Raw genomic sequence first — 13,197 nt, 5'->3', positions numbered from 1 at the left:
TCGTCTTGTTTTTTTCTTTTTTTGTGTGTTTACTCCACAGTTTAATGTACTTTGTGGGTTATAAATAAATTATTATTATTATTATACCAACTCGCAAAAGTTGCAAATCCCTCATTGCAACTAATAAAAGTTGCAAACCCATCATTGCTGAAGATTATTGTAGCCTAACAGTCGAATATTACTTACAAGTCCTTACATGTCTTACCACTGGAACCAAATTGGTCTTACCATCAAATACACCGGGAACAAATAATAGGTACACCAACTAGCAAAAGTTGCGAACCCCTCATTGCCGAGCATGATTATGAGCTAATAGCCGAGTGTTACTTAAAACTCCCCTATATGTCTCACAATTGGTATCGGCCTATTTTTGGTTTCAGATTGTATCTTACTACTGAAGTTGTCAGCCCCTTTAAACTTTCAAACTGGTATATCTCATGAAGAAATTTTTCTAACAAAAAATGGATGACATGTACTTTGATCAGCTCATCAATAGCTATTGACTGCCGTCAAAAAAAAATCTATCTGTCTTAGTTCAAAAGTTGACTTTTTTGCCATAGGCCAAGTTTCTAACATCATCACTTAGAAAGGAGCAAAGGATAAACTCTAATTTCGTTAGCAATGAGGGAACTTTTAGAGTTTAAGAGGCACAATCTGATACCATTTGTCTATCGCAATCCCAAGTGCAAAAAACCGAATGATAAACTCAGCTGAAATCACGAACAGAAATGGGTAGAAACAATAGATTTTTGGCCCCAGGCAAGAGTTCTACGAAGCTTTCCAAAATCCAAAGTCATATTCATCAATCCGACCTAAGGTCCACACTTTCCGAAAAAACCACAGAGGTTAGATCCTTATCACTTTCTAGGGATAAGCTGAAATCGGGGTGCTAGGAAAAAAAAACACGACAAAACCAAAGTGTTGCTCTCGCAACATGATTATTATGTATAAGAAAGGGATTGCCTCCTCCTCAAGATTTGGCTCTGTAGGTTAAAGTTTTGTTTTATAGAATTTTGAAACTAAGCTTATTGTTCTAATTAAACGGCCATTGTGTTTCAGGAATCGTTCTTAAAGAATTAGGACAAAAGGTCAAAATTCTAGCGTAAAGAGTAATGACATACGTAATGATTTCGGTTCGTTTTAAGTTTTTATGTTGCTGCTAACTTTCAGTTGAAATAATTTGTTTTTCTTATGTTTAATTTCTGATCGTTTTTAAATAATACCGGGAAACCCAGCTCTCTCTCAATGAAAATTTCCGGTACTTGTGCATTATATGCCACTTACTCAAGTTTGTCGATGCATAAAACTCGAGAACAAACCGATTTCTTCGTTAGTCTCTTCGTTACTTTAGCTACAAATTTAGGCTATATGTTTGCACATTGGGGAGGGGGGTGAAGTATAGTGGGTGTGCATGCAAAATGTATTAGGTACAGTTATTCTTCATATTATGAAGTAAGAATTGTTTCCTGACTTCAAGTAAGACGAAGTAAGAATTGTTTCCTGATTCTTTATATTATAAAGTAAGAATTGTTTCCTAACTTTCCCATCTATTCTTTCTCTTGTCTTTATCTTGTCTTTGTCTCGCGCTAAGTGAAAGAAAGTAACGAAGAAACTGATTTGTTCTCGAGTTTTACACAGTGTAAACTTGGGTGAGTGACGTATAATACACAAGTACCAAAATTCTTTCTCCCAGTGGAAAAAAAAAACAGAACTTAAATAGAATTCTCAAATTTCGAAATCCATATTTTTCACGGTGGGTATCTTCTGGGGGTATTTTCCGTTGGAGTGTTTTTCACATTTTTTTCCGGGGGTATTTTCCGGGGAGCATTTCTGTTGGGGGGGGGGGGTACTTTCCAAGGCGGGATATCTTCCAGGGGTATTTTCCGCGAGGGGGGGATACTTTTGGCAGTGTGTGTTTTATGGAGAGGGCATTTTCCGGGAGGGTATTTTCCCGGGGAGAGTAATTTCTGGAGGGGGATAAACGTCATTCGGGGGGGGGGGGGTAAACATCGTCCACCAATAACGAGATACCGTAGCTAAGAAATAGGGATATCTTTAGAAACAGAATTTCTCTCTGAATCCAAATATAACATTCCTTTGCGATAGAAGTGAACTCTAAATCTTCCATAATATGCAAATATACACTCTAAGTTGTATATATGCCCTGAATTCTCCGTAAGTGACTCTTTTCTTAAAAATGAGCTAACATTTTATCAAAATAGTGGAAAATCATCGCATACATACAACTCACGGTCAATATTTGCATGTTGTAAAATATTAATAAAATTATTATAAAATATTAATAAAATTATGATAAAATTAATAAAATAATGATAAAAAATACTTTCACTGTCCTTGGTACTTCAACCTTGGGGATATAAGCATGATCAAAGAGAAAAATCATTTATAACACAAAAAAAATTCAATAAAAGCAGCAAAGTTTAAAAGTCTATGACTTCAAAATTTATTACCTGAGGCTCGATCTTTCTGTCTTTCATACACGTTGCTTCGAAATCCAAAACTATAAAATATTTGAAAATTTGCTTTTGAATTTTATTTGCCATGGCACGGCTCATTTTTATATCGTCAACTTGCAAGCTAAAAAAGAAACAGACACATTTATCCCTACTAACTTTTCAGGTTCTTAAAATACCAAAAACATAAAATTCAAAACATTTTTACCCCCTTTCTGGACCCATCTTAGGTCTATATGTACCTGAAAATCATAATTTTTTACAGTTGCTTCTTTCGGTTGTTTCAAAAGTGGAAGTTTTTGAGGCAATACCACATATTCGTCAGTGTTGCCAAGTTATAGTAGGCATCAGTCTGGTGTCAGTTACAGTCGTATATGTCCCTGTTGAACGGACTGACAGATATACTAGTAGTATTAGATACAGATGAATTTGACTTACAGTTACAGGAGCAAATAGACAGGGTCCCAAGTAGAAATATGGTGTTTTTACTAGGAGATTTTAGCGCCCAGGTCGGTAGAAATAGGGATAGATGGTATCCTCGCCTACGTAAATTTGGCGTAGGAAAAGAAAACAGTAATGGCTACAGACTTCTGGAATTTCGTAGATATAACAAACTAGCTATAACCAATACGATGTTTGGTCATAAAATGGCCTATAAGTTGACATGTTATTCACGTGATGGTAAGACAGCCAACCTTATTGATTATGTTAGAGTAAACAGAAGACTTGCAGGATCAATACAAGATGCTAGGGTATATAAGAGTGCTGTTATTTATGTTAACAATAAACACCACCATTTAGTAGTGTCTAGGGTTAATTTAAAGCTGAAATTTCGGAATGACGCCAGGTTGAGAATTTAAGGGAAACTTTCTAGGAACAGTTGAATACAAAACTTGAGAGTTTAAAATTTGACAACGTGAAAGATGGTTGGAATAACTTTAGAAAAAAGTTTGTGAAGTTGCTGACGGTGTCTTAGGGAATAACGTTAAGACCGCAGCTAGGAATATTAGTGAAAAAGCTTAATGTTTAACAGAGAGGAGAAGGGGTTTGTACAAGAAGTATCTAAGTGATAGATCATATAAAAACAAAAAGAATATAAAGAAAGTGGAGAAAGCATTGAAATATGAACTAAGGAGGTGTGAAATGGAGCCTACGGATAACATTGCCGAGGATCTGGAAGATGCAGCTAGACGGGATAAGAGCAAAATGCTGTACTAGCATATTAATAAATTAAGAGGGAATAGTCAGTCCAGACTTGTCCCAGTTAAAGATAGGAACGGGGCCAAAATTAGTGATAAGGAAAGAGTTAAAGAGAGATCGATGGAACATTTTGAGAATGTACTAAACTGAGATACAGTTGCAGGAAAAGATGAAGAGGAAAATGAAAAAGTTTGTGGAAAAAATAGCGACAGTGTCAAAAGGATTAAAAAATAATAAGGCTCCAGGTGCAGATAGCGTGGTAAGTGAACTTCTTAGATATGGTGGCTCTGAGGTTAGAAATAAGTTTCTGAAGATTATGGATACGATTTTTTAAAAAGAGGAAGTACCTAACTATTTTAGGAAATTCTTAATGGAACCGCTGTATAAGAAAGGTGATAAGAGTGAGTGTCGGCATTAGTCTGGTCTCTGTACGTAGCAAATTACTTAGTAATATGATACTGTTCTATCCCCCTTTATATGGATTATTTCGCTGGACTTTGCATTAAGGAGCATAGGACAGGCAATGGGACACCACGGAATCAAACTGAGAGGAAAAACTCTCCTGGACTTACATTATGCTAATGATTTAAGCATCCTAGATGAAAGTGTAAGCAAAATGAATAAGCTTTTAGAGGTTTTGCGATTTCAGGGAGCTACAATAGGTTTGAAAATAATGTAAAGAAGAAAAATTCACTAAGGCTAGGGATAATCGAAAATGAAATGGTGACGTTGGGTAACGAAATAATTGATCAAGTGGGCAGCTTCACTTACCTTGGTAGCATTATTAGTACAGACGGTGGGAGTAGTGAAGATACTAAAAGTAGAATGGCCAAGGCTAAGGCCATATGACAGTAGTTAAATATGAATCTGAAGCGTGGGCGCTCGGAAAATCGGTTGGAAATTTACTAGATATTTTCCAAAAAAATGTCTACGAATTGTTCTGGGTACCTGGCTGACTGACTGTATTTCAAACAGCAGGCTATACGAGAAATGTGGTTCAATCACGCTTTCTAGGGCTATAATAAAAGAAAGGTTGAGGTGGCTAGGGCACGATCTGTGAGAGAAAGATGACAGATTGACAAAGGTTGTTGGCCTGAGGGGCTTGGTGCTGCTGTGATTTGTTAGTATTAGTAGTAGCAGTAGTTAAAGCTGACAACACTTTTTGTCCGTAAAAATTCAAATACTAACAATCTGTTAGATTCCCAAGACAACTTCAAAGGAAAGCTAAACCTTCTTAAGCTATCAAGTACATATATGTTTTAAGCTCATTAAAAAGCTCCTTTCTGTGTTGCCATGACAACTACTTTATTTCATGAAAAGCATATAGGAAGAAAATCAGCTTGACACAAAAAATAACGTTTAAATAATTTTGAATAATTTTATAATAATTTTAATAGTTAAATAATTAAATAGTGAAATAATTTCATAATAATTAAATAATAATTAAATAATTAAATAAATTTTTTTTATTTTAACATTAAAATAATTTTAAAGCACCTAAAATCTTTGGTGGACATGCCTATAAAGTAAAAATGTTAACAAGACTTCACATTACTTTCATCTCGAAAAGATACTATAAGGCAAACCTAGATTATTTTTCCGTGCTACTCAGAAAAATTGAAATTTGTTAGCATTAAAAATGAAAGCATGGGATAATCATGAATTTCCTTCTGCAATCATTATAAACTAAACTATAAACAATAATTATAAATTAAAAAGTACTTAGCTTCAGTTAGATAATGTATTTTATTATGTTGAATTTAAGAATTTGAATATTTCAAACTTAAAGAAAAAATAATCATGAATAGTTTATACAATTACTTTCCTCGTAATTTAAGCTTAGGGGATACAAGTATTATCATATTTTACTGGATTATATAATTATTATTGTTTTATTTGTAAGAGGTATTCCAAGTCATAAAGATCAAACTAAAATAAAACTTTCGTACAAAATCGACTTAGAAAATCGTAACTTAGCATATACTAAAAAGTTTTGAAATCATTAAATCATAGGGTTTCTAATAAATGCATCAAAATAAATGAAAACACACTCAGATACATTTATTACGCAAATTAGATTATCAGAACCAGCCACTAGAAAAATCTAGATATAAATTTGACAGCACTAAGAGATGTTTTCCAAATTATGTCCCATTACGTTATCACGTTAGAAACAAAGCACTTGGGTTATATCTTGGAATGTTTCCATAGCTTCATATCTAGCATAATTTCCTGGCACATTTCTTGAATAGCACTTTTAACCCCTTTTATTGCATTGAACAAGATACTCTAATTTTTACTGTTTAAGCTTAGAACCTCTCTAAATGCTCTGAAACAGAAGGAATAAAAAAATTATACTAATCAGCATTAAACTGTCCCTTAAATTTAAACACGTGCATTAATTCGAAAATGACGCTACTGCTAGTCAGCTTACTGTGCCGTTCCCACTGGCTCTACTGCAGTTAGAAATGGGCAGTTACCGCGCAGTAACTGCAGTTACTGAAAAACCGTCAGCTGGAACACACCCCTAGTATCTGTTGAGAGTTTGTCAAAAATCTGATATTTTTAAGACTTGACCTTTTTTTTTCATAATCTTCTAATGTAAGTATATCCCAAGAATGACTTTCTGTACATCCTGTCTAGCTCTTCCATAATTTGGTGCTTCTTAGTAGGCCTTGATAGCAGGCTAGACTAGTATCTCCTTTGGTAAAATTCTTTCCTTTGTTAGGGCAGCTTAATTCAAAGGGATTTTATATAGATGGGGCAATCCAGCCTAATGTTTTTTGTTATTAATTGCTATTATTCTAGAAATGCTAACTGACTGGAACAACTGGGACATATACTTGAAAAACAGGAACAACAGATATAACTGGAAGAACTTATCTTCTGTAAACTTTTTGCTCGTAAGCTTCAGTTTTGATGCTGAACATAATGGCTATTTCAAAATTTTGAAATTTTGAACTAAAAACGAACAGAAAATTAAAACAAGCAGGACTGACTCCCCCCACAAATTCTAAAAACAAGAGTATAATTAGCACTATAGTGAAAACAAAATTCATTTTAAAAAATTTCAATTTTTAACTTCGTGAATTCAAAATTATTACCATATATCTGATATTATTCAAAATATCACTATATATTTTATCTCAATAAACGAGCAATAATTGGGTATATAATTGGAAAATAACTGGGTAGTTTTATTTTTCAAAATACTTACTGAAGAACGAGCCCGCATTCACCGATTCTCGTTGTTACAAAAAAAAAAACAACTTTAAAACAAACTTTTATTTCCGAATGTATTCAAGAGCAGTAAATACACAAGGCCGTATCCAAGGGGTTAGGGGGTTTGAACCTCCCTCCTCCCAAAATGTTTTTCTAACTCTTAAAAACGTAAAAAAATTAATATTGTCCGACAAAATTAATATAAACAAATGTTTCATGTTTTTTTCGATACTTTTCAGTTAAACGGAACGCAATCAAGAATTATGCTGTGTAAGACTAAATATAAAAAAAAAGTTTTTTTAACGGAAAGTAAGGAGCGACATTAAAACTTAAAAAGAACAGAAATTACTTCGTATATGAAAGGGAATGCTTCCTCATCAACGCCCCGCTCTTTCCGCTAAGGTTTGACTCTTTCTCTTAACTCTACTTTTTAAAACAGTAAAAAACTTTAGCGTAAAGAGCGAGGCGTTGATGAGGGAGCATCCCCTTCCATCTACGAAGTAATTTCTGTTCGTTTTAATTTTTAATGTCACTCCTTACTTTCCGTTAAAACAAACTTGTTTTTTTTATTTAATTTCTGGACGTTTTTGAATCAATGCATGTTTTGATTTTGGCTCTCCGCAGATGAATAATTAAAACGAAATTTACATTTTTTTTTTTGCTAAATGGCTTTCTCATAGTTTTGATCGAACGGTTTTGAGAAAAAAAGAGCGGGGGAGGAGGCCTAGTTGCCCTCCGATTTTTTGGTCACTTAAAAAGGCAACTAGAACTTTTAATTTTTATACGAATGTTTTTATTAGTAAAAGACATACGTAACTTACAAATTAGATTACGTAACGAACTTCTGTAATCTCATGTTTCTATTACGTATATGAAGGGGTTCAGCTCCTCGTCAGTACCTCGCTCTTTACACTAAAGCTTAAATTGTGTCCCAATTTCTTAAGAATGGCCCCTGAATCGCAAAAGCCGTAGAATAAATAGTTGAAATTACTAAAATTACTTAAAGAACGAGGTATTAGGAGGAGGTGAGTCCATCATATGCGTAATAATTTCTGTTCATATTAAGTTTTAATGCTTCTCCTTACTTTTAGTTGAAAAAATCTTTTCATATTTATTTTTTCATTGTTTTTTTTAATAATGCTAGAAAATCCTGCGCTCCCTTCATGAAAATTGTATTCCCCCATGACAAATTCTTCAAAGAAAATTTCCTCCAACATATCCCCCTCTCCTCAAACCCCCCCCCCCCCCCCCACAACCTAAAAATCACCCTGAAAACTGTCTGTACACTTCCAAATAACCATTACTATATGTAAGCACTGGTCAAAGTTTGTAAATTGTAGCCCCTCCCACGGGTACTGTGGGTGAGAAAGTCGTCCCCAAAGACATAGTTATAAGGTTTTTTGACTACGCTGAATAAAATGGCTATCTCAGAATTTTGATCTGGTGACTCTGGGAAAATATTAACGTAGGAGGGGGCCTAGATGCCCTCCAATTTTTTGGGTTATTTAAAAATGGCGCTAGAACTTTTCATTTCCGTTAGAATGAGCCCTCTCGCAAGATTCTAGGACCACTGGGTCGATACGATCACCCCTGGGGAAAAAACAAACAAACAAACAAATAAACATGCATCCGTGATCTGCCTTCCGGCAAAAAATACAAAATTCCACATTTTTGTAGATAGGAGCTTGACATTAGGGTTCTCTGATACGCTGAATATGATGGTGTCATTTTCGTTAAGATTATATATATATATATATATATTATATATATATATATATATATATATATATATATATATATATATGTATTGTTTTAAAGCCTTTCACAACAAGTGAAAGTGCCCCTTTTTTTTATAAATCTGAGAGGCTAATGTTGTATTTTTACAACATGGTCTAAAATTGACAATTTTGAATAAATCATACAAACAAACAAAAAATTTTCAATAGTCTGACCTGGAGATCACATGGGAAGCGTTGGAGATTTTTCCTGGTATAATATATATATATATATATATATATATATATATATATATACATATATATATATATATATATATATATATATATATATACATATTTATATATATATATATATATATATATATATATATATATATATATATATATATATATATAAATATAATGCATGCTTTTGTGCAGAAGAGAACTGAAAGAAAATTTGTAATTTTTCAATAAACAGGAAGTATTGAAATTTCTTTAGACTAGATGTAAAGTCGTGAAGCAGTTATGACATAATGTCTCTGTCATGGCTAAAGTTTAATCTGACATTTCCACAGGGATTTCCAAAGGATTTCCAATAATAGTTATCTCAGCTATGCTCAAAGGGATGATAAGTAGGGCTATGAAATATTCTATCGGAAATTCTATCGTATCAAAATGGATATAACCATAGATTTCAGAAGGCCGGCTCCTGCAGTTGAAAGCAAGGCTGGCAAGCTTCTTACAAAAAAGGAAGACAAAAAAGATATGGAAAAAATACTTCAATGAGGTACTGAACTTTCCACCACCTACGAACCCTGTATCCCCTCCGGCTGAGTTACCTTTTTTCAACTTGACATAAGCGAAGAACCCAGAAGCTTACTTGAAGTCAAGACAGTATTGCATAAGCTTAAGCATAAGGTGTAGCTGCAGGGGTCGGCGGTTTACAGCCTGAACTCTTTAAGTATGAAGCCGAACTCATGGCCGAACCCCTTCATCAGACTGTTACTCTGATATGGTAAACTGAAAATATTCCCATCGATTCGAAGACAGGGGTTACTGTCAAGCTCTTTAAGAAATTCAGAACAACCAACTTGCAATAACTTGCGAGGCATCACTCTTCAGTCTGTAGGGAGTAAAATCTTGTGTCGAGTACTACTGAACCGCATTCAGTCAGAAGCCAATGCAATGCTAAGGGATGAGCAGCATGGGTTTCGACCAGGGAGATTGTGCACTGATTAGATATTCAATTTGAGGGTACTCATAGAAGAAGCAAATAAATGGAAGACTGAGATTATTATTACCTTTATTGATTTTTGATGGTGTTTGACTGAATCCAAAGACACTCACTATGAATAATACCACGTTATTATAGATTCCCCGACAAGATTTTCCGTATGCTTGTCACACTATATGAGAATCAGTAATGCCTTCAATAAAGTAACACATGTGTGGAGGGATCCAGGATACCTACTAAAGCTGATGCGTCTGGCTTTTCAATAGTAACGTCCTCTCCGTACTAATGAACAGATACAAATCTTGGGCGTTGACTAATCAGTTGGAAAAACGATTCCAGGGTTTTGAGAACATCTTTCTTCTGCACATCCTTGGTATCCAGTGGATTGGTAAGACCACCAACGCCTTTATACGTGAAAAGACAAAGCAGCAGCTACTGATCGACAGAATTAAAGCTAACCGGTGGCGTTATTAGAGTTGCATGGTGCGTATGGGTGAGAACCACCTACCCCATGATGTATAGTGTGGGTTCCTCCCGGCATCAGAAGACACGGGCGACAGAAGGCAATCACCTCGAGAAGGATGCTATGCCGTTGAGATCGTCCCTTGAAGAACTTTGATGAAAAGCACAAGAGGTACTGCCATGGAGAGGCACCGTTGTCACCTCATGGGCCAGCTGGCATTGGAAGACTTGAGTAAGTAGGTGAGTGAAAAATTTGTTTATATGCATTTTTGTTGGATTTTTATGAGTCGGACGTACATCTTCTGGAGAAGGTGATTCAAACCCCCTAACCACTTGCCAGCCATGGATACGGCTTTGACAGCAACAGTACTGAAATAGTTGATTAGGATGTGGTGCCTTAAAACATCACCCCATCTCGTCTGACATACAATTTTTAGTTTGTTTCGCTAAACTATTTAAACTTTATTGAGCAGTCTTGCCAGAACTTGTAGAGCTTTGATCCGAATAAATGACAAAGAACCAAAAGCCGTTGTCAACGTTCCCAGTAATCTTAGAAAAACTATTTAACTTCTCAGGTTTTGTGCTGGATATAGAGACAATTAGTTTTAGTGAAACTTACATCGGAAGCTCTGAATTTTCTTTTCTCAATCAAATAGAGCAGACATTTCTTTTCAAAGTGCAGGAATGGGCACTCCCTAAAAGTGTTCTAGAATAATGTGTAGGAAAACACTAAAAACCAGCTCAAAAATATTACTATCTGAGCAATTTGACCGCATTAAGAGTTCTCTGTGGTGCCACTCGCATTGATTTACAAGCTCACAGACTAAAGGGACTTGGAATTTCAACGTCTTTTCAGTCAAATTTCACGGTCAAACCGCAAATTCTCGATAGCTCTTAATGATAGCTAGTCCCCTGGAAGAACTTGCTAATGGACACCTTGTCATTGTTACAGTCAGCCAACACTGAGGCTCACCAAGTGATTTAATGGTACTACATCCTATTAAGCACCTTCACAGCACCTTACCCTTCAGTGGTAAAATACAGATCTTCGGATATTAGCTGAGAAAGCTTCAACTTAGTTTGGTTCTACATAAGCTCTGTAATAAATTTAGACTTAAGACGACCACTATTAATGAATAAATGAAACCCAAAACAAACAGAAATTAAAATAACTATTACACGTTAAACATAAAGATAATAGATACTGAAATAGACGAACAAACAGATACTAAAATGAGTAAAAATCACAATGAATAGTCATGTCAAACTTTAAACGAAAAGAATCTGCTATAAACAGGAGTAGGGGTACCCCTCTCTTCCTCATTAAAGCTTCGAAAGGCTATGAATTTTTTTGCAAGTTATTATAAACCATATGTATTTTCAATCGTTTGGTTTAATTAGTGAAAACATAAAAAAAAACTAAAATAAAATCACTATAATAATAAAGATGATTATGATCTAATAGCATTTTTGCTTCTTCCATGTAATAATTTAAAAAATAAAAAGTTTAAAATATATTTGTTTTTCCTTAACGCGTAAATCTGCTTTTTGAAGGTTTAGTGGAGTTGTATTCCTGTTTGATATGTACTATTCATTTAGTTTAAGTTCGCTTTGGGTTTCATTTATTCATTAATAGTAATTTCTGGTCAATTTAAGTTGGATCTACTATGTAACTTTATTTCCGGTCGTCTAAGGTCTCAACATGGCCTTTACTTTCTTTGAAAAACTTCTTTTTCAGGATTTCTTTTTTATTAAATTCCATTCTCGTGTTTTATTGCCAAAGTTATATTATTGGTTTAAGTTACGTCATTTTGGCAACCTGGAAGTTTTCCGTGTCTTTGGATTTAGTTCAACATCCTCATTGACATTCCCTGAAAGGTTCAACTTAGTAACCTTATTCCTGTCATTCCTGACATGTCGCATATACGCTATTTTGACAAACTGGATGCACCTAGTGTCTTTCGAATTATATAATTATTCACGTCAATATTCCCTGAAAGTTTCAATTTAATACTATTAGCTGTTCTTGAGATATTTTAGATGCAAATAATATTTGAAGTAAGGTTACAGAATCGCATAACTCTCCGAAGTTTATGCGACCACCCCTCCCACAAAAACCTTACCAGTCAATAATGAGCAACTAGCATACTTATACCCCTTGACCTGAGGACTGTAGGGGATGACATCCGCAAAGACATAATTACTGGATCTTTCAACTATGCTGAACAAAATGGTTATCTCAAAATTTTAATTGGATGTGTCTGGGGAAATGATGAGCGTGGGGGGTCTTGTTGCCTTCTAATCGCTTTTGACTCCTATAAAGGACACTTGAACTTCCATTTTCCAATCGAATGAGCTCCTTCCAAAATTTCTGCGACAACTTATTGTGTACGAAGTTTCTTGGTCAAAAAAAAAAAAATCCATTGTGCCCACTTTACTCTCTACTTGGCAACGGTATTGCGCTGTCTATAATGCTAAAAGTCAATAATCATTTTTCCAATGGCAAATTTAACCGACTGCAATTTTCTATCCTCAAATTATTGACCTTTTTTGTGTCTTTTGACTTCAAATTAAAAATTCACCCCTTTGGGCTTGTGACTGTTGATTTTTAAAAACAAGTATCTTATTTTATCTCCCATCAAGAACATATAGAAGAAGAAGAAAAAGGAAAAAATGGGTTAAAATCCTGTTACATAACAAACTTTAAATTGAATTTTGACCTTGAGAAAAGAATTATATAAAAAGTAATATATTTCGAAATGAAATTTCCCTAAAAAAGTATTAAAAACAAAAGACTTATTTACAAACGATTATAAAAAAAAAATATTAATATAATACACTGCTTTCATCTTTGGGAAGAAAAATGTTCACTCAAATATTGAGT

The 13,197-nt window shown here is 34.4% G+C and overlaps 1 protein-coding gene across 1 annotated transcript in view; it reads right to left on the bottom strand.

Moving 5' to 3' along the window:
• LOC136033233 (ERI1 exoribonuclease 3-like) overlaps positions 1-2,598 on the bottom strand; it is a 33,226-nt gene extending 30,628 nt beyond the window's left edge. The window contains exon 1 of the mRNA XM_065713948.1: positions 2,472-2,598. Within this exon, the coding sequence (XP_065570020.1) occupies positions 2,472-2,576 (105 nt within the window). The 5' untranslated portion in view covers positions 2,577-2,598. The remainder of the gene's footprint in view (positions 1-2,471) is intronic.
• Between the last annotated feature and the right edge of the window lie 10,599 nt (positions 2,599-13,197).

The sequence above is a fragment of the Artemia franciscana genome, chromosome 11 (assembly GCF_032884065.1).
Source record: "Artemia franciscana chromosome 11, ASM3288406v1, whole genome shotgun sequence".
Classification (NCBI taxonomy): domain Eukaryota; kingdom Metazoa; phylum Arthropoda; class Branchiopoda; order Anostraca; family Artemiidae; genus Artemia; species Artemia franciscana.
Note: the sequence above shows the minus strand (reverse complement) of the source record. Positions and strands in the feature narration are given on the sequence as shown.